The following is a 24,464-nucleotide window of genomic DNA, read 5'->3' as shown; positions in this document are numbered from 1 at the left end:
CAAGAGTGAAAAAAGTCTTGCAAATGAGACTCCTATGTACATTGATGCCTTGTGTCACTGCCAGTTGTTAGTCTCTGAGGTACCTCTTCAGTCCCTACAAATGCCAGGTCGTTCATTAATAGTTAAAAGTTTTTCTGGCCCCAATCCGAGTCCTTTAAAATTGGGTATCTGCCGATCTGATACTTATATTTACTTAAATGTTGACTTTAAAATAACATCTGTAGCCAACTTAATCTGACGCACCTCATTTTTCGCAAGCTACTTGATCCAAATACTGAAGGTCCTGGTTTAGGGCTGTGCAATTAATCAAATTACAAATACAATCACAATTGCGGCTTCCAACGATTATGAAAACAAGATAATCGTCATAAAAAGATTATTGTGCCACTCTCCGATTCAGAAACACTCTCGCTTTGTCTTGTGTTACAAATCCAGAACACCCGTTTTGCAGTGTCATTATAATTCAAATGTATAGAACCGATGTGTTTATGATTAAATTGTTTACTAGAACACAAAGTTCTTCATAGATCTAGACTCTTAATTTTGCTCTCAAAGTGCGACAGATTGATGCATTTAACTTTAAAATGTAGGCTACAAAATGTTCTTCCTAAATCCATGACGTTTCCAAAGTCAATGAGTAATCATGTTAAATAACCGTGATCTCAATATTGACCAAAATAATCGTGATAATGATTTTTAACATAATCAAGCAGCCCTATCCTGTTTCAAAACTATTAAGCTTATAAACTTAAGTTATTGATATAATATGAATTAATTGACATGAAGCGATTAGCTAGAGAGAAGATGTATCACTTTGCTGTGTACAAAAACAGTTTCAGTGTGGAGGTTCTTCCCTCACAAATGATCTTTGACAGACACTGGCTGCAAAACGTACTTTAAGCAGACAACAGAAAAGTTTCATTTTGGCCTGTCGTCAAGTTACTCATGGAATTAATGTTAATTCCTTTAACTGCTGCCGGCTACATTTATCATTTTAACCGGTGAAAGAGGCGATCAGAGATAACAGATTCATTAGTGTCGGAGCTCAGCGAATCCGTGTCTGAATTCTGAGCTATTTGCACTGGTGTGGCAGAAAGAAATTTCCCATTCACATACAGTACTCTTGATTTTCATAATTTTCACTTGAATATAGTAAAATGCTGGACTGTAGACTGATGTAAAGGTTGCCACATTAGCTTTTTAACTTTTGAAAGAAAGGATTGGATTTTGATCAGCGTTATTTTATCCGATACCGATCCATTAAAATATGTTATCTTAGGATCTGCTCGGGACATCTCTACTAACAACCGTAAGATACCGAGGCAGCATGGTGTCACGCAACCTTATCTGGATAAGAGCATCAGCCCAATGTCAAGAATGTTGTGACTGTGCCAGCCATCAGGATGTGATCCACCCACCTCGTCCTTGTCTTCGGCCTGGATGAAGAGGGGAAGGGCAAAGCCCACCTGGGCCAGTTCGACGATGTGGACGCGATACTCAGAGCTGTTGAACTTTGGGGCGTTGTCATTCTTGTCAATTAGCAGGATGGTAAAGGTGGTCATCACTGTTGCGTCTGATGGACTGCGATCATCTTTCAACTCTGTGGCCTTATAGAGAGCAACAGAGGGCAGAGAGAGAGAGAGATTTGATTGCATCGAAAATGTCATTTTGGATGGAGGTGGTCAGCACGCAATCTCAGCCAGGTATTTACAGCTGTTCATTTATTGGATCAAAAGGTGGACAGACGGACTCAAAGCAATCATAGAAATAGGCTCAAAGTGAGGCCAAGAGAGGGCCAGCACATGTACATCCACACATCCACATACATACACACGGACACACAATGAGATTTAGCAGAAAGGAGTCCCATTGAGAGGACACAATTACACACTCTCTCTGTTTCAGGCGAAGGTGTGAGGCCTCTGAAATGAAAAAAAAAGAAAAAAAATAGGAGAGAAAGATAGGAATGGGCAGCCGTGGTCTCTTATTGATGGAAGAGTGTCACAAGCAATAGGAGAGGAGGCAGGAACAACATGCTGGTCTCTGGGTAATCAAGGTAGTTTAGCCTCTCTTGTCCCAACGCCACTGAATCATTTGACCTCCACCTCCACACGCTCAGCACTATCTAAGCTGCCTGAAGTTGAGAAATTAGTTGTATTACTATGGCACACCGCAATCAATAGTAGCGCCACCTAAGAAAGCACAAGCAGAGAGGGTGAGAGAAAATGTAGAGGGAAAAAATCCATATCTTATAAATACATTTTTTGGGGTGACAATTTTTTTTTCATTTTCAGCACTTTCGCTTATTCTACTTTTCTTCTTTGTAATTATTGATTTCAATTAAAGAGATAGACTGAGGCTGGAATATGTAAGCCAGCATCTTTTTTTGTATTAAACCGTAGAGCCAGTTGTATCTCTCATATACAACCTGCTTTTTATGAGCAATAATCGCAGCTACACGAGTAAATACATGAGTGCTAGTGAAGCCATTAGGTGCTTTTACAGGCCATTTATTGTGCCGTACAGGTGCAAATGATTTGACTTGACATGCCATAAAAATCCCGAATGTAACATTGCAGTTACACAGGACAAACTATGTCTTTGATCACAAATCCTTCCACTTTCAGTTGCACTTGGAAATCCATTTCACGCACCCTCTCACACCCTGTGGGAAGCACTTGGTGTACAATACTGGAAGAGAAGAAATGACGACAAAAAAAAGAAAGTGGTGTAGTGGACAAGGTGGGAAGGCCGTGGGTGGGGTGAGAGGGCAGGACTGACATGCAGAAAAGCCAAGTTAGATATACTTTAGGCCCAGTGGAGAGACAGAGGGATTCGGAGATGGCACCTGCTTTAAACAGAAGAAAAAAGAAAGCGAGGGGGGAACAAAGGAGCCTTAAGCGTTGAGGAGGACTCTAAACCCTCTTCCTTTATCTTGTCCTCCTCTGCTCCCCCTGTCCTCCCTGGCTGCTGGCTGTTCACTCAACACAAGCCTCTGAAGGTGACATTATCATAGAATACTTCACTTACAAGCCCAAAAAAAGGCATTTGAATTTATCTGGGTCACATCTATAAACACGTATGGTACTGCAGGATCTTGTATTCAGTCAGTGAAGTATTGACCTTGAAATCGTTCCTTATTATAGCAGTGTGTGTCTACCTCAAAAGACTGTCACAGTATGTATAGTATGAGCCGGGGTGAAGTACTGCATTTAGCACTTTTGAGGCTATATCAAACCCAGACACTGCATTGATTTAATACACCATCATATCAAAGCCCTCTCTTGATCCACCGGCGAAACAGACTTTAGATCCCTCCACCCCCCAACTGCCTCCCATTCAGTAGCTCACCTTGACAGTGAGAGTGAATCCTGCTGAGTAGAGTGGGTTTTCTCTGTCCAGCTGGCCGTTCACTGTCAGGGACCCGCTGATGTAGTCCAGGGCAAAAACGCTGTTGGTGTTCCCTGGATGGATGGATGGATGGAGAGAGAGAGAGAGACGGAGATAAGAAAGTCGGAGGGACAAACGAAACTGGCGTTGTGGATAATTCAACATAACCCTGAGGATGCAGCGAGGAGCCTCCGGACGGGAAGGTGGTGGATGAGCTATGTGCATGTCTCTATTCCATGCAATATGGATACAGCTTTTGCTGTGCTGTCTTGTGTCTCCACCAGCTTTTGGCTGACCCACCACCTCCAACCTGTCCACACATTGTGCCTCTGCTGCATCCCTTTGTTTCATCTGTCACTGTCTGTCCTCCTTCCACTGCCTCCATTTCTTCATCAGCTTCTCCTTCTTCTTCTTCACTTCTTTGCTGGATGTATATCAGGGTTGCTGTCAAGTTGCATCGTGATTCTAATTTATTTTCACTTTCGATATTTAAAATACAGTATTTGATTACTTTAAATAAGCTAAGATTCTGTTGAGAGTACAATCCCAGCCCAAATGCTGAGACACAAGACACAATGCAGTCTTGAGCTTTAAATAAATGATAGAATATTAAGTTAGCACACTGCACATTTCTGCTGAACTATATCACTTCACATGGGCTGATGAATTGCATTAACTTTGTTATAGTCTATGCACTCCTTCAAAAGAGGAGCGTTTCAAATTATGAACGCTGCACTATTCTCATTAACAACTTCAAGTGTGCCTGGTGTTCTCTATTCACTTCAATTATACAGGTTAAAATATTAGACTGAGACCCGCTAGAGTCCTCTTCTCATTCTTCTCCTTTTAAATTACAGTCCTTCTCATTAACTTTCTCGCCTCTCTTACACTCTTCTTTGACACGCTTAAGCTTTGCCCTCTCTCTCTGGCATCTTGTGGTTGTGGCTGTTGCCTGCTAATTGTACCCAGCAGACGGAGACAACAAATGACACACCCAATTGCCCTCACCTTTCAACTGTTGCACCCTTCCTCCCCACCACCCTGCACTGCCCAGTGTCTCCCACCCACCAGTCGACCCACTGCACACATTCCCTCGGTCAAGTCAGACAAATCATCTCTCATTCGAAAGCAGTGAATGCCTTCACATTTCATTGTGAGTCTTTGTGTCGTCCACATGTGTTGTATGAGACCCGAAGACGCCCCTGTGCAATCTTGAGATAGTGGCAGTTCATACATGTGAATGTTATCGGAGCGATCTGCTCAGTGGAGCAAACAATGGAGCAGACAGAGCTGCATGAGAGGCTCTGACAGTCAAGTCCACCTGGCACTAATTCAGTTATGCCTTGTTAATACAGACCAGACTGACAGCAAAGCAACTCCTCTGTCCTCCCACATACTGTATGTTTAACAGGATAATCTCTGAATGACAAAAGAGCAAACATGCTCAGTGAACTCATTCCCTGTCTATGTAAAAGTAGAAAAATTAATCTCTAATCAGAGACAGGGTGAATTGTGTGTGTGTTTTTTATTTTTAAATATTTTTTTTAAAAACATATGGGAGAAATACCAGTGAAGAAAATGATTGTAAAATATATAGAAAACATTATCATAAAATGACCAAAGTATCATAAATATTTTTACAGGACAGATTTAAAAACAGCAATACCAATCATAACAGAATTGAGAGAATCTTTTTTTTTATTCTCACAGTACCTTTTTTGTAAGTAGGGCACACTATGAACCTTGGGCTGCCCTTTGAGGGATTAAGAATGACTCTCTTTCTGATAGTTTATAGTAATAGCTGAGGTCTAGACTCCAGAGAGTCAGATGGTAAGTCTACAGTGCACAACGGCTGGGGTCAACAGATTAACCCATGCCTGTGTTCCCCACACCCAACTCGCTGCTCTATTATTGCCCTCCTACCTAACCTGGAATGGAGAGGAGGGAAACTACAGAGCGAAGTGCACAGAGGGGGCGTAGAGATGGGAGGCAGGCCAGCAGAGAGAGCAGAGCCCTGGGGTAATTAGCCTGGATCGAGGCCAAAAGGTGGGGAAAGGGAGGGAGCTCAAAGGGACAAAGACTACTGCTGATTATATCCAGCTTACATAATCTATTTAATTGTGGAACTGGAGAAAAGTGTTAATAGGAATGCAGTGTGACTCCTGCATTACTCAAGTTCTCAACATGATAATTAAAATACACACATGCTGACAAGAATTTATATTAAAATTATACTTTAAACTTGAAAGCTCTCCAGAACGATGAGTCAGGACGACATTGTTTGACCGTGCCTTCCAAAACCGTTAATCCATCTAATCAATTTTCTTTGTGGTTAAGGTTTGGTTAGGTTTAGGCACAAAAGAGACTTGGTTAGGGTTAGGGAAAGATCATGGTTTGGATTGAAATTAGGGCTGTCATTCGATTCAAATATTTGATCGTGATTAATCGCACATTTTTTATCTGTTCAAAATGTACCTTAAAGGGAGATTTGTCAAGTATTTAATACTCTTAACAACATGGGAATGGGCAAATATTCTTGCTTTATACAAATGTATGTATATATTTATTATTGAAAATCAATTAACAACACAAAACAATGACAAATATTGTACAGAAACCCTCACAGGTACTGCATTTAGCATAAAAATTATGCTCAAATCAAAATTTAGCATAAGATTGGAGCGTTATTTAGCCTTGTTCACGACAAGCTATTATTTTATGGTACCGATGGATTCCTTAGGTTTTTGCCTAGTTTCATATGATATCAATATCTTCACTCTAGCTTGAAAAATTGAACCTGCTACAATATAAAAATCGCAAGTTGCGTTAATATCGTGTTAACTTTGACATGTTGAAATTACTACTTCATTAAGCTTTGGGGACCTTTGTCGACATGGTTACAATAATAAACACTTGGTTAAGGTTAGGGAACAATCACAGTCATGATTAGAAGAAAACAATGTCGATAGGAAACATGAAACAACAAGCAGTCTCCTGTGTTAAAGGTACAGTGTGTAGGATTTAGTGGCATCTAGCGGTGAGGTTGCAGATTGCAACCAAGAAAATACCCCTCCACTCACCCCTCCCTTTCCAAGCGTGTCAGAGAACCTGCGGTGGCCTTTAGGTGTCGCAAAAATGTGAAAGGCTCTCTCTAGAGCCAGTGTTTGGTTTGTCCGTTCTGGGTTACTGTAGAAACATGTCGTTTTTGTGACATAGACCATTTGCTGAAACCACTGATGCTTGCATTTTTCGTGTGGTGAGGACAGTCTCACTATTTGGGTGGCACAGAAAATGAACAGTCCCAGAAAAAAGGAAGATAATGAAACAAGATCAACAGATTAATTGAATGTTCCCTTGCAAAAAGACGACCCTATGTAATCATTGTCATAATCCTACAGTAACGGCTTGGGCCAAGTTGCTTATTAGGTGTAAGATTGAACTTTGAAAATAAGCTGACACAACCTTTTTTGCCTGGATGGGAGGGGCAGGCAGTAAGTTGATGTTGATAATGATTGGTGGTGGTGGTGCTGGTGGTGGTGGTGGTGGGGGGGATTCGAGCATCAGGGACTCAGACCCACTCAGTGGGCATCATGCCTCTAAATTGGTTTGTCAGCTTCAGTGGCCTGACTTGCATGCCAATCTACTCCAACAGCCGCTCCTTAGCCGGGCGACTGGGCACTCACCTGGCCAAGCAACGAGTGGCATTTATACACAAACACACGCGCACCTGCAAAAGCACACGAGTGGTGTGCTGTAATGTGCGTGTGCTGTGCGCAGTAACAGCGGACTGTTGGTACTCTCTGTACACATCCGGTAAAGACTCCCTGCTTCAGGTTCCACAGAACAGCTTTCCACCTCGGCTCCTCAGAGTCGAGCTTGACCAGAGAGACAGACTGAAATTACACAGTGACTCACAGGTCCCACTGAGAGGAGGAAAATATAATCATATTCTAATTGCTGATAGAAAGACTTCTCCAGTGATCCTGCAGGACACAGTGATTAGACCCCCAGGGGGTGGAAATTGCTGCACACAGATATGCACACACTCCAATCCTGCAGAAATAAATGCACACTTCCTATTTGATATTCATATTTAGTGGAGATGTTTATGTGTTCCATTTGTGTGTTAAGGTATTTTGAATTCTTATGTAGATAGAGTATGAAAATGTGTGTGTGTCAGAGTGCTTGTGGTGCTAACTGGCAGAGTTTGATTCTACGATGTGAGACTCCGGGGGATTAGCCATGCTCTCACATTACCGACAGTACTGGACTGGAAAATGAGAAACCATGCCATGATTTTGTCTAGTGTGGAGTACACACTCAAATGCACTCACACACACACATAAATAAATGCCCACAAGCATGTACAATGCACACAAAAAAATCAGACAAACAGCCATTATTCCCTTGTGGTGCAAATTTAGTACGTGTGTAATAACTTCAATAGCTAGTGCTACAATTACGAGATAAAAGTAATCCAAATAATTTGCCACTTTGAATAATCTCAGTATTACCAAAGCATAAAGAAAAGCACGGGTGCGGATTTCATATTATCTATTGACAAACACATTGGGATTCTTGTGTCATGAACAATGAAATGAAGGCTCATTTACTGAGAACATTTTCCTCATTGAAATTCTCTCCTCTACTCACAAAGAGCGAAATAAAGGAGGCAGAGACAGAAAGAGAAAAATAGATAGTCTAGAAATGGGAGCGTTGTATTGAGTCGCACAAGTGGAAAACATACATGTTTAGTTATTGTGTGGGGATTGCCCAAGAGAACAGAAGAAATAAGACATTTGATCTGATGAGTTCAATCTCTGCGTGCGACAAGTGGATGACAATGTCTTTCTCCGAGCAATGAGCTTTTGAGGACAGCCGAAGCAGGAGTTCTCCAAGTGTAATCGCCATGACTAAGCCAGTGACAACTGTTTTCTCTAGTTTGTGACAACACCACGGGGGCGCTGGAACATTCTAGTAATGTGATATGGCATGCAGCCAGTGCTCAGAGTCTTGGGGCTAAGATTTTGTGTACTTTGCTAAATGTACACAAATTAGTGTCACTTTTAAGGATTACGCCTACAGGCAAATCATGTTGATGATGAGGTTTTAGTTATTGTCTTCAAACTACACTCCCTTCTAAATCTAAAAGGAACAGCTTCTCACATACACTGACTTGCTTGTGCACATGCTCATCTGTGCACTGACACACACCCCTCAGTGTATGACAGCTACCAGTGCATTTGTATGTGTGTTTTTGTGTGTGTGATGCAGAGTGATAATGGCCCTGTGGGTGTCTTGCCATTGGCAGACGAGCTGCATTTCATGAATACTCAATGAAGTAGTTTCATCAAAACTTTTTCTTCAAAAAAAGGGTTCAAGGACAAATATTCTAAGAAAATACAGGGCGGATGAAAGCTACTTCCTTTTTTTGCCCAGGTATCACACTCTGTAGGGTTGACATAGCTGCTTAGATGCACTTCCACTCAGCTTTGACCAGCACCTCCTCCTGCTGCATCCAGAGGAGGTGCCGTTGATCAGACTCCGCTACTTTCTCTTGATCTTGGAACAGAGAAGCGTTACTTTCATGGCTACCTCAACCTTGTGACAAAATGGTGTCTACTTTTTCAGCACATTTTGCAGAGCAAGTCCATTTATTCCAATGGAGACTGTGGCCGTAATGGGACACACTGCTACAGGCATTGAAGCTAAAGTTCAACTGAATTCAACTTTGACACTAGAGTGTTTAGAAATTGCAAGTATACAACTCTAATCTTCGACACTACTGGGACTTGAGTAAAAAACCTCAAGCATGACAGAAAATGTCAGAGAGGATGGGGATAGTTTAGAGAATGTTTGTAGGATTTGGCAACATCTAGAGGTGTGGTTGCAGATTGCAACCAACTGAGTACACCTTCGCTCACTCCTCCCTTATCAAGACTGCGTTAACGTGAGCCGCCGAGTGCAAAACCGTGGCAACGTCGTTCGCCTCGCTCGGAGGCCATCCTTACCATAATAACTCTAATTTAAGAGCGATGGAAGTCAGGCGGCAGCTGGCGGTACCACGGTTTTACACTCTGCGGCTCACGTTACCACAGTTTCACAGCGTCAGAGAACTACGGTGGCCTTCAGGTAATGTAAAATTACGAAAGTCTCTCTCTAGAGCCAGTGTTTGGTTTGTCCGTTCTGGGCTACTGTAGAAACATGACGGAGCAATATAATCTAAAATCCTCCCAAATGTTACACACTGTTCCTTTAATGCTCTTCATCCAGGACACACAAACTGGGCAGGTTTGGTGTGAGAAGTGTATGAGGTTCCCGCTATCCCCCCAGTTCCCACCCTCCCTCTAAGCGCTCTACCCAGTGAACCAGTAGGGGTTGCCCGTTCGACTAGGTCATAATACCACACCTGCTTCCCACCAGCCAACATGGCCAATCGTGTTTAACAGAACGCCGGACCAAGTCGGGTGGTATCGCTACCTGCAACTGAACATGGATGGATCTCTGCAATGATCAATGATGGACACAAAGATGCAGCTTAATATCTCACCTCTTCTCTCTGGATAATACTCCACTTATTATTGCACTTACTTAGAACAAGCTGTACTACAGATTCCTGAGTGCATCCTCCGCTGACCTCGGTTCCAGCTGCCGCAGTAAAAGCTAAACTGATTCTCAGCCTGGTCACAGACAAAAGTATTGATCCACAATCTTCAGGTCTCATGGAAAATAATCAAACTCAGAGCTATTGATTGCTGGCTTTGATCTGTCAGCTCAAGGTGTCAGATTTTCTCTTTTAAACACAACATTGAGCTGGCATTGTAGTCTTATCTCTTCACTTTGTGTGTGCATGTGTGAGTGTGAGCATATGTGACAGAATTGTCTCTAAGAGTAGACTACAGTTTGGGATTTACCCTCCTATATGATATTTTTTTGCAGTTTGCTAGATGATACAAAATCTGTTTCTGCACGCTCCGTACAAAACAACAGCTGGCTGGAAGACAGAGGCAGAGGAAATTGGGTTTGGCATCTGGAAATGTGCTTGTTCAGAATCAGATAGCTTAGGATAACATTTCTCAAAGCCAGCAGTATCCCCTTTATCCTGTAGATAAATGAAAATAAAGGAGAATCTCTAACACCAATAGATAAAGCTGAAATATATATGTTTATATATCATATAATTTGCTTTGAGAGGACAACAACCAACAAATGTGATCAAGGGCAGAATGGAGGATCTTTCTTATTTTTTCCATTGTTGGTTGTTTTCTTTTAACATATAGACACGTTAATGTCTGATTTTGTGTCATTTTAAGATATTTAATCTGAATTTCTAGTATGAATTGTTAAGTGCATGTAACGGACTGACTTGAGAAACTGTTTGGATTAAAGATGATCAAATGAGGAAGCCTGCTGTACTGTATGAGACTTATATCATAGCCCAGTGAGGTTTGGACTGGATTGTGAACACAACTGCTAGGCTCTACTAGAGTCGACTAGACTTTGAATTGTGTTGTGATCAGTGTCCCGCAGACTATCTGCCTTCTCTGAGAGATTACATAGCAACGGGCTGCGGAGAGCCTCGGAGCGTCTAATTGAAAACCCAGAGAAATCCCAGAGATGCGACAGTCACAACAGAGCTCCCTATAGAATAACAGGTATTAGCCTTGTCCATATTACAGCATGCTTGCTGATACAAGTTAGGTATTATGGAATCAGAGCATCAGGGTGTAGCAGCACTGAAGGATAGAAATATGTGTGAAAAGGCAGACGAGGGGAAATAAGCGCCTTTACTACTTATCAGTTTGTCCAGGCGGGAAATGGCGTGGCCATACCCGTCTGACCTGTACGCTAGGAGGAGGCTGGTACACAAGGCCAGACGGATCCACTGCACTGGACAGGGTCGTCCGTCTCACTCCTGTGACGGAGGCAGACAGGATGTTCACATGCTGCCCAAGACAAAGGCCATTGAAGTCAGTGGATGCCTGAGGCTACACTGTGTCTGTGCAATATGTGGTCTCGCTCGGCAGCCTCTGACAAACTTCAAAATACTGAAGGATTTTTTTTAGTAAATAGAAAAATTAAGTTATCATCTTTTATCAATTTAGACAATTATTCTGCTCGGGTTGCTGCAAATTAAAATCCAATGCGGTCAGACAAGAGAATGTGAGAGCTAGGAGTTGGCTGGCTTTGGGACAATTTCTCTCCCAACACAGAGACGATGCAATGAGAGAGGAAGAATCATTTAAAAGGAAAGAAAAGGGTCGAGATGGAAAAGGGCTTAAGATGGGATTAGTTGTGCTTGCATGTGACAAAAGAGATAGAAACAAGCACACACAGATAAACAAGAGGCTGATATGAAAGGCTTGGGGGATGTCCTTTCATTCTGTGAGACGCTAGGATGACTTTTATTCTGCTTGTTCTTACACTATCATTACAGCACAGGGCAGAGGCTACACTAAGTTTACACGAGGGCTTAAGTCTTATCCTAACGGACAGCAATACTCTTGGACAACACTTGTTGGCCTCTAACTCCCTGTAATATGAATCACAGATAGCCAAGCTCTTTTTAGAGAGTTTACGTCTATTGGGCCAAATGTGGGGTATTTTCATATTTCTTAAGAATCATACTCTGATTTGATCTCCTCTTTTCTGTTCTTCCTCTGTCCCTCTATCTCGTCTGTGCATGTGTGTGTGTGTGTGTATGTATGCGTGCAGACATCCTCACATGAGCGTGTATTTTGTGGACATTATTGAATGTCAGTCCGTCAGGTCGTTGGTGTCAGTGAGACTGACCGAAGGGGTCTGTGCTGCTGCCTCGGTGGTCCACGGGGGTGGTTTGAGTGGATAAAGGCTAGTATAAATGACATTTATAATGAAATGAAATGGCCATTATGAAAGGCAAACTCTATGTAGAAAGACAGGGCTGGCAGCAGCAGCAGCAGAAATGCAGCAGAAACGCAGCTGGTGTGAACAACCAACGCGTGAATCACGCAGCCGTTCAGTGAGGCAGCCGCCACGCGCTGCTCGCACGGCTGGTCTGGACAAACTGTATCGTAATATATTGAATTGTAACCTCTGTATCATGATACATATCATATCGCCAGATTCTTACCAATACACAGCTCTATTCAGACTGATTATTGTTCTAAAACATGTAAAAACTGGGGTCGCAATGAAGATCATAAGACTAGAACAGTTACGGAAAAAGGTTACATAATGTTCCCAACGGTGACTGGAGTCATAGCAACCAGTGAAACAAGAATGAGCAAGCAGATATTTGATTCCCTGATCACGTGGACGCTACTCACAATAGATACCAGCACACCTGTGGAATTCTTCTGCCATCCTCCCTACATCTCCTAATAGGCCAATTACCAGTATGAGCCTAGAACGTAACCTTTAAACAGGTCTTTAATGCTCATTTAGAGCAACTGTAAAAAGCACCACTTGATAAAATATTGCCGATGACCAGACTTGACTGACTCAGAAAATGTAATGAAGGGAGATCCTATTTTTATTACACAGAAAATGTCGAGTCCTTTTAGGTGAGAGTTTCAGATCAGGGAAGTGCATTTGGATTTTTATCACATATCAAATATTTGGCCAAACATTAGTAGTACCAGGAGAAAACTAGGTAATAGCGGTAATTACCAGAGCACCTCTACAATTTTTGTCAGATCAATAATGATTTGTCAGTGACTCTGCACAGCTTTCTCAAATACATTTGCAGAAATTCCGAATTCATTCATCACAAAGATCTCTCCCACCCATGATTTAATTTCAGTCCAGCGTGCCTCCCAGCAATCTAAGGCACACTAACATGATTACTGCTGGATTAGAAGTGAAGAAACTATTTCTTATTTTGTTATTTTTAATAGTTTTGTGAGCACACATCACATGGTTAATGCAGCTTTTAAGCTGGTCTTTAGGCTTTGATAATAATGCTGTAAATCACAATTGAGACACGCAGCGGTCTACATCATTAGGTATTAGAGGCGCATTTGGATGTCACTGTTTCACATTTAAAAAAAAGGAAACATAAGGAGCAATTATAGCAGCATCTACAATGATAAGTATTAGGCCATTAAATCAATACCACCTTTGTTTAGGGCAACAACCACTAAGGGTTTGTAATAAGGTCCTTATTTTCATTATTATTTGTGAGATAATCTGTTATTGTTGGAGCATTTTGGGTCAGAAAATAAAATCTTATTATCAAAAAGCCTACAGAAAGCTCCGATTAGTTGTGAGCTTTTGATATATAATGAGACCAGTAGGTCAGAGGTCCAATAAGGGATACATCCCACCCTGTGGACCAGGGATTTACCATGAGAACCGCCCTCCTGAATCTCCACCATCATAACAAACAATAACAACTGCAACATTGGAGGCAGAGCGCTGCTGTGATGCTATCTTGTACTGTACACATCAAATCCCAGATCTGTCCTCTGATTGGAGGAGGGAGAGGAAATCCTCATCTTGAGTCCCACAATCATTAGCATAAATCACAGCTGCAATTAAAACCTCGTTTATCTTAATTACTGAACTAATGAGACGAGTCCCGCAGGAGTGAGCCGCACTCTCTAAGGACACTCGGGGCGAAGAGCGGGAAGGCGAGGGAGGCGTTGTGCGGAGTCACACTTAAGTCTGCAAACAAGCACGCCCTCGCCTAATCTGACTGCAGCAGAGCACATGAGCCCGCGTAGACAGAGACATATGAGGAAGTACACATGTACAAGCGCACACACGCACACACACATGCATAGAAAATCTTCTGACAACCTTACCCTCCACCTTTATCTACTGGCACTGCATCACCCTTCAACTTCCATTATCTATCAAACTTATAATGATTTTATCAAGCCTACAGGCTCCATCTCCATAAGGGCTTAGTGCGGTGCTATAACTCTTGATTTTGCAACGACTGGGAATACATCGCAACACCTAATTAATGTCTTTTTAATGCTCTTCTCCTCTAGAGCTTAACTCAGCCCTTCAACTTTGCAGCAAACACAACACACACACAACAATACAACATGTGGCAGCAGATGGTAAGTAAGACGGAGTAGGTGTGTGCACTGAATGGGAGCAAAGTGTTTACGGTGAGCTCCGTGAAGAAGAGGGCTGGGCTGTGGACTGCGCTCACATGCATTGACGCACCGACACAAATAATACATGACTGCGCACATGCTTACATGCGTGCACACACGCGTGGGGTCAAATTCCTTCGTTCAGCTGTGAGGTCAGGCAGTGACTCAGCAGATGGCAGAACAATGAATATCTTCATCACCCAAAATTCCCATGGTGCAGCAGGCTTATCAAGCGGTGCCAGCCCTTATCAGCCAGCTGGCCGTACTGGAGGCACCGATGTCCTTCCATCCTGACCATTCTGGGCTCGACAGGGGGCATGCAGAGTTTAAAGGATACTGTCTACACGCTGCAATCCTCCCAACTGGTGTTTATTTTCACCGCACGGATCAATGTTTCAGACCTGAAGGATCTTCCAGGGATTGTTCGTCCTTCAGGATCGAAATGTTGATTATGATGAAACAGCCTACAGGGATATTTAAGCGGTATTACATCAGTGCACGGACCGCCGAGTCAAATATGTTGTGTTTTATCTTAATAGGAATATGGCGTTTACTAGGAGAGGTAAGCACAAAGAGGGTTGCATCTTACAAAAACTTGTTGAAACAGCCGTCTCCTGATGAATTTACTTGACAAGAACAAACGGAAAACATTTGGATCAAATAAGTAAATATCAGGTGAACAAGAGGGAATTTTCCTGCAACACTCATATCTTTAATAAAGACACATTCAGTGACTTTAATGCACACAAATAACTCACAAATACCCAGATTCAAATTAAATCATCTCCCAATCATTTGATAGTCAAGTTCATATCAGTAAGGATGTGCGGTAACCATAAAGATAAAATATCCATTTCACCGTCTGACCCTTTTGTGCACAATCATAACACCAAACGAAACCAGATGGTGCTACATAGATGCTACAGCAGGAATAATGCAGAAGGTTGTTATTGCCATTTTACAGAGCGGTGTTAACTGAGTTATGCTTACTCCATTACAAACGTACTGTGAGTAAGATAACTTGGTTACGGTGTAAACATGACAGTTGCATTAATCTGAGTTTTGACTTAATCTATTTATAATCACAACACCAGAGTGCATGTATACTCAGTGTGTCCTTCTACATAGTTGTTCCATTACTCTCTCTTTTTGCTTATTGTAGCTTCTTTCCATTGAAGCTTTACTCACTTCAGTGATCACATTCATCTATTCATGTAAGTTCAACACAAGCTACACAAACAGTGACCATGGTCAGTGCAGTGGAGTGTACTGGAAGGCTTTCAGCTCAAATCTGAGAGGGAGAAGTTAATGCTCTCCTGAAGTACACTGAAGTATCATTAAGCAAAACCCTCACCAAGTAACATTACTCAAAGGCTGAGAGGAAAACAGTGCGGTTATGTGTGAACATTACGCTACAGCACGGAGAGACAAATACGCATAAAAACAACACCTCCACCGACACTTACTGCTTTTACCAATTGCTGTTACCCCCCCCAAAATAGTTTCTGACACTTAAGGTTTGTTAAATTAATTTCTTCATCCTGCAAACTTACTAAAGGCACTTGGAATAATTTCTGTATTTTCTCGTCAGTACATAGACTAGTGCTGTGCCGGTTCAAAACATGCCTGTTGAAACGGGATGATTGCTTGACCTCCAGTGTTGCTGTTTGCAGCTTTCTCGAGAACCACTCATACAAACAACTTCACACATGACACTGGGCTACCTTCGGTCCTGAGCAATACACCTGCCATACCATAGTTGCATCCCCTAGCATTGCTAGAGTATACGCGTCATTTGGGAGCAAAAGCACACACGAACATCAACGGAGTGCGAGCTGTATCCAACATGCCGTTCTGCGGTGTAACAGTTAAAGCTACTACGAGGAACTTTCATTTTGTGTTGGTTTCCAAGCACCACAGTCCCTTCAGAAAACCTCTCATTTTACTGCAGCAGGGTCTGTCAGTCTGCCCCACTCAGTCCCAGTGGTGCCAGTGTTGCCGGAGGCCCCGCTGAAGTCTGAGCTGAAGGAGTTTCTGGTGAACATGCATGATTTAATCTAATTTCGCCGAAATCTGACCTGGTGGCATCGATGACAACCATTAAGAATGACTACGTATAAATAGCCGATCTTCTCGCTGATGGTCTCGTTTAGTAGGTCATATAGAGGCATCAGTATTAACCTGAGAATATTTCATAACCAGTTAAATGTTCCTCATAGTAACTTTAATATTGTAGCAAGCGATAGAGAGCGAGCTGTACCCAGCATGCCATTCTGCGGTGTTAATCAATACACTACACAGTGTGTACATAACGCACTACTAACAAATATGTTGCGTGAATGTCAAGAGCTCGCACTCGACATTACACTTCCTTGGGTCCTCAGCAATACACCTACCAAGTGTGAAGTCGATCGGCTGAACGGTTGTCGAGAAAAAGGAAGGACGACATACAGACACACGCATCATTTTAGTAGATAATGCTAAATAACAAGATACTTAATATTGACAATCCTAGATATGGATCAACACCATCATCTAACTTAAAGCTCCTTGCCCCAAGGTAAATCTGTCCACCAAGTTTCATGGAAATCTGTTTATGAGTTTTTGAGATATCCTCCTGGCAGACAGACAGACAAAGTAACTGGCAGGCACAAACATCACATCCTTGGCAGAGGTAAGAAAACTCTTCAGAAGTATTAAAGCGGGATCACTGCTATAACCTTATCAGCACTGTGCAAACTGTAGCTTCCTCTCGACTCCTTTAAAGTAAAACTTTGAGGTTATAGCAACACCAGCACAAGTTATAGATTGTAGGAGGAATAAGGCGGTCATTAGCACTGACACTTCATGTCAGCAAACTGCTCGTGTGACATATCTATTAAAACAATCGAACAACACAAGTAGGCAAGAACAGAAAATCAGGAGATCACACTCTTCTGCCGAAGGTTAAATTTGTCACTCTGACAAACCATAATCCTGTTTTGATGGCACGAGCCAACGTGTGAATGATAACACTAAATGAAGGCAGATTCCGCACAACTGCACCAAACAGTGATTAATAACTGCTTAGGGGCGAGCCTATTCTCCAATTCTGAGGCTGTTCTCTGCTGTTATTGATTGTTGTGCTTGATGAGACTTGTCTATTATTGCTGTGGGATTATGATAAGAAGTGATCGATTCACCTCTCTGTGCTGTGGATGTCAGATTGATTATGTGACTCAGACCTGAGATGATGGTGTAGCCGATGCCTCTCGGTCGGCCAAGATCCTGGTCAATGGCTGTTATCTTCCGCACTTCGTATCCCTGCAGAGACACACACACACACACACAAAACATACTGTATAAGCTGCATGCAGTCTTTTCAGTCACATTTTTTTAGCATTTCTACAGTAGATTCCATCACAGTCAACAGCATATGAAATAATCAGATTCATATATGGTTTTTTGGCCTTTGCTATGTGCACAAAATTATGATAATGATCTTTATCATATTGTAATGTTGATTTTTGGCCTTCAAGATGGCAGTGAAATCTGTAACTGGAGTAGGGGTGATCCGTCCGTGAACAGTCGAATAATTGATCTCAGGAGTCTGATTTGACTGCCAATCTCACAGTCGAATCGTCGCAGTGGCGAGGAATTGTGGTTATGAAACAAAGGATCATTCCATTCGGGTTTTATGGGGGTACTGAATATCTGATTTTACACAAACTGACTTGCTTTCTGCCAGTAAATCATTATATGCAGCCTATTTGGTATAAATATATCAGCCTATTAATAAAACTGTCAATAAGAAATTGAAAATAACTCATGTGCTTTCAATTGATCTCCTTAGTGTGCATGCATAAATCACCATGGTAGATAAATCAAAATTTGCAGGACAATGGGTGCAGTATCTTGGCCTCAGAAAGACTAAATAACAACAACATAAAAAAGTAAAGTTTCTAAGTCAAAGAATACATGTATCGACCAGAGCTCTCACATAAGAACGCCGCACCTACACATGCACAACAAACAGCGCTGTCCATTATTCTGAAATAACAGCTAAGCGATAGTCACATGTATGTCAGGCAATAATTTTGTTGTTTTTGCTATTTTTCAATAGATACATAAAGGTTAAACAGAGGGGGATCAATGAGCAAAAATAACAAGATTTGACGATCAGTCAACGATAGGCATGATTTGACCAATCAGATTCAACTATGTAAATTCTTTGAGACAATATTTCCCAGTCAGATACCCATTATCCGGTGAAGATCATGAATGAGCACTTTTTCCCACAAACACACAAAATTATTCTGAAATGTAAGAACGCTGTATTTACAATGTCCCACTGTACTTCCGTTGGAAAGGGGGGAAAAAATCAGTAAAACTGCAAAACAAAAAGGCAAAAAAAAAAAAACAGCATCCTGGCAGGCAAATCCAAAAAATATTTTTTCATTATGGAGTGTTATATTAGCTTTTCATTGGGGTTTATTTCTCCTTTCATTGAGTCCACGACTCGACAAAACCACAGTTTGACAGTTGAAAAACAAAAATAGAAAAAGAAAGAAAGAGAAAGCTGTTTGAAAAGTCTTTGATCCGCTGAGCTTTCTCAGCCTCCGTGCCTCAATCAGACACGGTGGTGATACTTAAAAACCCCTGTGCTGCAGTGAGAGATGGAGAGACCCTCCCTACTTCCCAATTTCCTTCCATCCCTCCTCCTTGGCTCCCTCACCTCCCCCACTAGCTCTCTCACTCACACCCAAGCAAGCTGCCTCTCATTGATCCTGCAAATTGTGTCTAAGGCGTGTTTATGCTCCATTTCTGCCAAAGCATCTCCTGTCATTGACCAATTACAGCAGAATCAATTACAAGCCTTTTAGAGAGACTGACTCACACCAATCACTAGCTGAGAGGGAAACACACACAAACACACAGAAGACTTAGGGACAGACTAAGAGGGAATAAGAGACGAGTGAGGCTGAGGTAATTCGTGAGCTGTCCACACGAGTGGAATATGTTCAATCAACCATCAAAGATACAATCCCCCCTCCTGCAAACACACACACGCAGCAACACAAACACTAGCACATCTCCCCAAACCGAAGCCACCCCCTCTCCAGCTCTTCATCCTTTCATTTCGATCTATACAGTGCATTACCCCCCAACCCATTCTCCTTTCCCTCTTTCTCCTCATTGATTTGACAGCCAAATTGTGTTTGTCCTAGAAGGAGCTTAAACGTCAGTCCAAGCAGCGTGGACTCACAGGTCTAACAGCTGAAAACCTTGCCCTGTGATTTCATCTGAAAAAACTAAATATTTTCTTCTACTCCTTTGTCAAAGTTTTCTACGGATGACGGGTTGATTGGCTGGAGAAAAAGAGAAAGACAGCCACAGAGAAACAAACAGGAACTGAGAGAGACAGAGGCAGAAACAGAGGGGAGGTTTGTACGTGTGTGAGTCTGTGTGTGTGTGTGCACTCACACCTTTGAGAAATGACCTATGACAGGGATCCAAGTTTGATATCCCTTTACGTGTAAATGTCATGGGCCTTGAGAACAGTTGACACTCGTTCCGTCACTGTACGCCCTCAGCTTATCACCACCCAACACTGCCTAATGGAAATGACACATGCCTGTTAGAATAGCACATGAGGGCATCGGAAGTGTGTGTGCGTGTGCGTTTGTGTGTACAAGCGCAGTGGCACTGTTGGCCTGTGTCTCTGTGTATTTCTGTCTCATTTTAAGCACTGTTGTTATCCTGTCTGAATCTGTTGTGGGGTCAAAGGGGCACGGTAACAGATTTTGGTTGCACGCCTGCCGTGACCACCTCCTACAACACGGCAGTAATAGGATTACACACTGCCCCCTACTGTTAGAGGCAAGAGTTACAACACCCCAAGGCAGTATTACTGAGGCTTAACGCTGCTCAGCTGCTGTGAGAAATGCGGAATCCACTCACCAGTGTCAACTTTGTGATCCGACGTAATGCCACTCTTTTTAACTCTCTCCTCTTTATTCCGTCATCTAACTTTTTCCTCTCCCCTTTCACCCTAACATCTCTCCCTTTCTTTCTCTCTTTCTTTCTCCTCCCTCTTACCTCCCCCTCCTCTTCCTCCTGTTGTGACCTTCCTGGTGACAGTTGATGAATCAGAGAGTCAGGGAGACACCGGGCTTCGACTCTGTCACGCCCCGTTAATATGCATGCAAATGTAGCACTTGACATTTCTACTACAGCGCGTGCGGGCTGGGGACAACGGATGTGCGGGTGGGTGTTTGAGTGAGGGGGGGAGGAGAGGGGAGGCAGAATAAAACTGATAGAGATAGAGGGAGAGAGAACAGAAAAAGGACGGACAGTATTATGCCCCTGTGTGTAATTCCCTCTCTCTGAGTGGAAACATCAATAGCTGGACCATTAGCCACCTGGGAACTGAGTTTAGAGGGCTGAGTCAGGGGAGTGAACATAATGGTGTACAGGGAAACAGACACTCAGTGTATTAGATACTCATTACAAACCTACTTGCAATAAAGACAAAGGTAAGGTCATGGTGAGACTCCACTACTTAGTACCTTGTACAATCCAAAGACTTCATACTTCACACACATGTGGTGGCATTGTGAGATAAATCCTATAGCCCCGGTGACCTTTGCTAGAGGCCTCACATCCCTGAAGCAGGACTGTAAATCTTCTGCAGTAATTATAGTCTCCAACACTTGCAGAGCTGAATGTAGGGGCCCGGGGCAGAGTTTGGGTGTGCGTGGGTTCCTGTGGGTGTGGGGGGGGGGAGCTCAGGACTCAGGAGGGAGGATGAGAGGTGAGATATCATGCCCTGATAATAACTCAGGACTCAGTTTTAAACCATATTTCTCTTGCACCTGCTCCAAACATCTCCTGAATAATCAAAGACGAGTATGAACACGGGACAGGAGGAGCTGGGGATGAGCAATGAGGTGAAGAGTAAGTTGGCAAGAAAAGGATGGAAAAGAAAGAAAATGGACACATTACAGGGTTTCACATAAAAGCTGCATGGCGTCAGGTGGGATTGTATTACTGACCAGGGGAATGTCCTCCTCTATGTTGGTACTGTAGGGCAGATTGGTGAAGACGGGATCCATGTCCTGGACGTCAGTGATGGTGATAGCCAAGTTGGCAAGCCGGGACAGAGGTCTTATCTTGTCTTGATCCTGATAGAAACAGAAATAAATATATAAATAAATATATGCATCAATTTGACTTGTGTTTGGCAGTGTTGGCTCTGCGCTAATGTAGACAGAACGTTTCTGTTATGTGTGTGCTGACCGTGGCGTTGACAGTGAGCTGGTACGCTGCGGTCGCCTCGTAGTCCAGGGGTTTGATGACGGTGACGACGCCTCGGGCCCCGTCGATGGAGAAGAAGGGAGAGAGAGGCTGGAAGGAGAAGAGAACGCTGCCTCCGGTGCCCTGGTCTGGATCTGTGGCGTTCACCATGAACACTGATCTGCCCACCGGTGTGTTCTGAAAGAGAAGTGTTGGCACTGAGTACAGCATGATAGACAAAATCCAAATACATGCCTTGATTTACACTGTACTGTAGTAGAATCTTTTTTTCCCGTTATTACAGTAAGAAATGTTCAGGGTGAATACTAATATACTACTGCTGAAGTAGAGACTGAACTTATGACCTTTATGTCGTTGACACAGAAGCCTTATCTAACTACATAGCCACAGACTACAATTTACTTTAGTAATTATTTTTGGAACACAATGTCCTAGTTGTGACTAGGAATGTGCATAATCTTCCCCTGCAGTGCCTCCCCAAAATCACGACTAAGAACAACGATGTATTCTTGGCCAATCTGGATAAATAAAAGCAATGATTAACATGGCTGCTTCAATCACTCATGATTGGTTACAGGCCAAAGGGTTGACTCAGCAATTCTCCAGTGGCTCCAAATGGCAGATTGTAGAGAACAAATCTTATGTTCTTATTTTTACCATACTGGATATCAAATGGACAAAAGAGGAAAAAGATTAAACACATGTGAATCCAACTGCCTCTGAAGTTCTCCCATAAAGGAACAGTGTGTAGCATTTAGGAAGATCTATTGGCAGAAGTGGGATCTAATATCAATAAGCAAGTTTTCTTGAGTGTATAATCGCCTGATAATAAGAATCGTTGCGTTTTCGTTAGCTTAGAATGAGCCGTTTCTATCTACATAGGGAGAGGGTCCTCTTCACGGAGTCTGCTGTGTGTCAGAGCAGCAACATCGGAGACACAAAACTCTTGGACCATGATTCGTCGGAAGTATAAAAGGACATTTTTTGTTTTACAGCTCTAAAAAGACTGTCCCGTTGACATTTCTGTTCAAAGGTTTGAAGGAAGGCTGAGATGAAACCACGGTGCTATCTCGCTCTGTGGTGGTCCTACAAACTTCACAGGAACCTCAAATGATATGGGCGCGGAAAGATAATGACTCAATTTTCATTTTGAGCTGAACTTTTCTCCTCGCTTCCCTGTGGATGGAGACGGTTTCAGAAGTGACCATACCCAGCTGGCAGCAGATTTTAATGTGGGCACAAAGGATACATTTTATTTTATTTATCAGTTAAACAGAATGTCTGTTGCAGCTTCACTTTGTGACTTCCTCTGATAAAACAGATTTTACTCTCACAATAGTGCACCTTCAATGGCATCGGGATATCCCATTGCCAGAAGATATTTGTCGCAGCTTGTTGTCTGTAAATATAACCCTTGCCTATCTATGTTGCCTCCCAAAATTGCCTTCGGTATCTCAAATCTAAGAGTTAGGAAATATCAACGGGCAGAAAGGCTGCATATCAGAGTACTATTCAACTTGGCCGTGGTCAGTGTTGAAACCTGGCGAGTGGAAAAAGAGGAGGTCATATAAAGAAACAGAGTCCTCAGGTGTTGCAGAACAGCTTGTCTGTAAGTTTGAGGAAATCCTCATTAATTGGAATTTTATCTCAAAACAGCCACAAACACAATTAATAAGAAATGAGAATGCCTACAGATACAAGAAAAAAAAGGTTGTGCGGGACTGCGGGAGGTATTCCCGCTGTATTACTGGAAAGAAATGTTTGCAAGAGGCCTCTATTCTCTCCTTTTCTTGTCTCTCTCACACACACACACACACAGTCCAGTACTACAGGGGGAGAGCGTGACCACATTGGGGAGGTCATGGTGTTGAACTGAGCTGGGCCCGGAGCCAAAGCTAAAGTGACACCGTAAGAGAGCAGTTGACCCCACAGTCTGTCTGCACAGGTGTCAGGGGAGTGTGGAGGTGTATTTGCATGTGTATGTGTACATACATGCTACCTTGTGCTATTGTCTTGATGTGTCTATAAAGCTATGTGTGTTTGTGTGTGAATGTGTATGTTTGCTTAGACAGTATGAACATATGGGATGAGACAGTGTCTGTGGACATGTATGTATATGTATTATTTATTATTTGAGTAACAAAATATGTGTGTGTGTGTGTGTGTGTGTGTGTGTGTGTGTGTGTGTGTGACTTAGACTTATGACTCACTGTACTCTTAAGGACAGGGGGTCATCACCGAGGTAACACAGCAGCATAACAGCAAGGTAAGGCCAACTGTCTACACGACTTCACGTTACAACTTCCTCAGTCTCACTGCTTCTGCCATTCTTTTTGCTTGATTTCCTTAACTTTCTCCCATTGGTCTCTGCACATGCATGAACAGATCTGGCCCGTCTCACCAGATTAAGCCTGATAGCCACATGGGAATTGAGGAACAGAAAGAGGAGAGAGATCTAAGTAGTGAAGCCGCGGGGGAAGACGAGGAGAGCAACAGTTGCCAGAGAGAGCAACAGAGCAACAGATACCTCAGGGCTCGGTTTCTCAAGCTTGGAAACCCCATTGTGACGTCTAATGTGTGCAGACAGAGTCGCGGGTCATTTCTGAGACTGACGTATTGAAGGTTCATGTATTTTAGATTAAAAAATAGCAGATTTGAATGTCAGAATTGCTACAGATACCACAGGGC

At 42.7% G+C, this 24,464-nt stretch overlaps 1 protein-coding gene across 1 annotated transcript in view; it reads right to left on the bottom strand.

Moving 5' to 3' along the window:
• The window catches only part of cdh23 (cadherin-related 23), a 184,685-nt gene that overhangs the window by 83,829 nt on the left and 76,392 nt on the right, over window positions 1-24,464 (bottom strand). The window contains exons 8-12 of the mRNA XM_074646704.1: window positions 21,759-21,953; window positions 21,515-21,643; window positions 17,705-17,783; window positions 3,352-3,464; window positions 1,419-1,607 (exon numbers count right to left, since the gene is read on the bottom strand). Coding sequence (XP_074502805.1) covers window positions 1,419-1,607; window positions 3,352-3,464; window positions 17,705-17,783; window positions 21,515-21,643; window positions 21,759-21,953 — 705 coding nt within the window. The remainder of the gene's footprint in view (window positions 1-1,418; window positions 1,608-3,351; window positions 3,465-17,704; window positions 17,784-21,514; window positions 21,644-21,758; window positions 21,954-24,464) is intronic.

Source organism: Sebastes fasciatus, chromosome 9, assembly GCF_043250625.1.
Source record: "Sebastes fasciatus isolate fSebFas1 chromosome 9, fSebFas1.pri, whole genome shotgun sequence".
In the NCBI taxonomy this organism is placed as follows: Eukaryota; Metazoa; Chordata; class Actinopteri; order Perciformes; family Sebastidae; genus Sebastes; species Sebastes fasciatus.
This window is presented reverse-complemented; position numbering and strand designations above follow the sequence as displayed.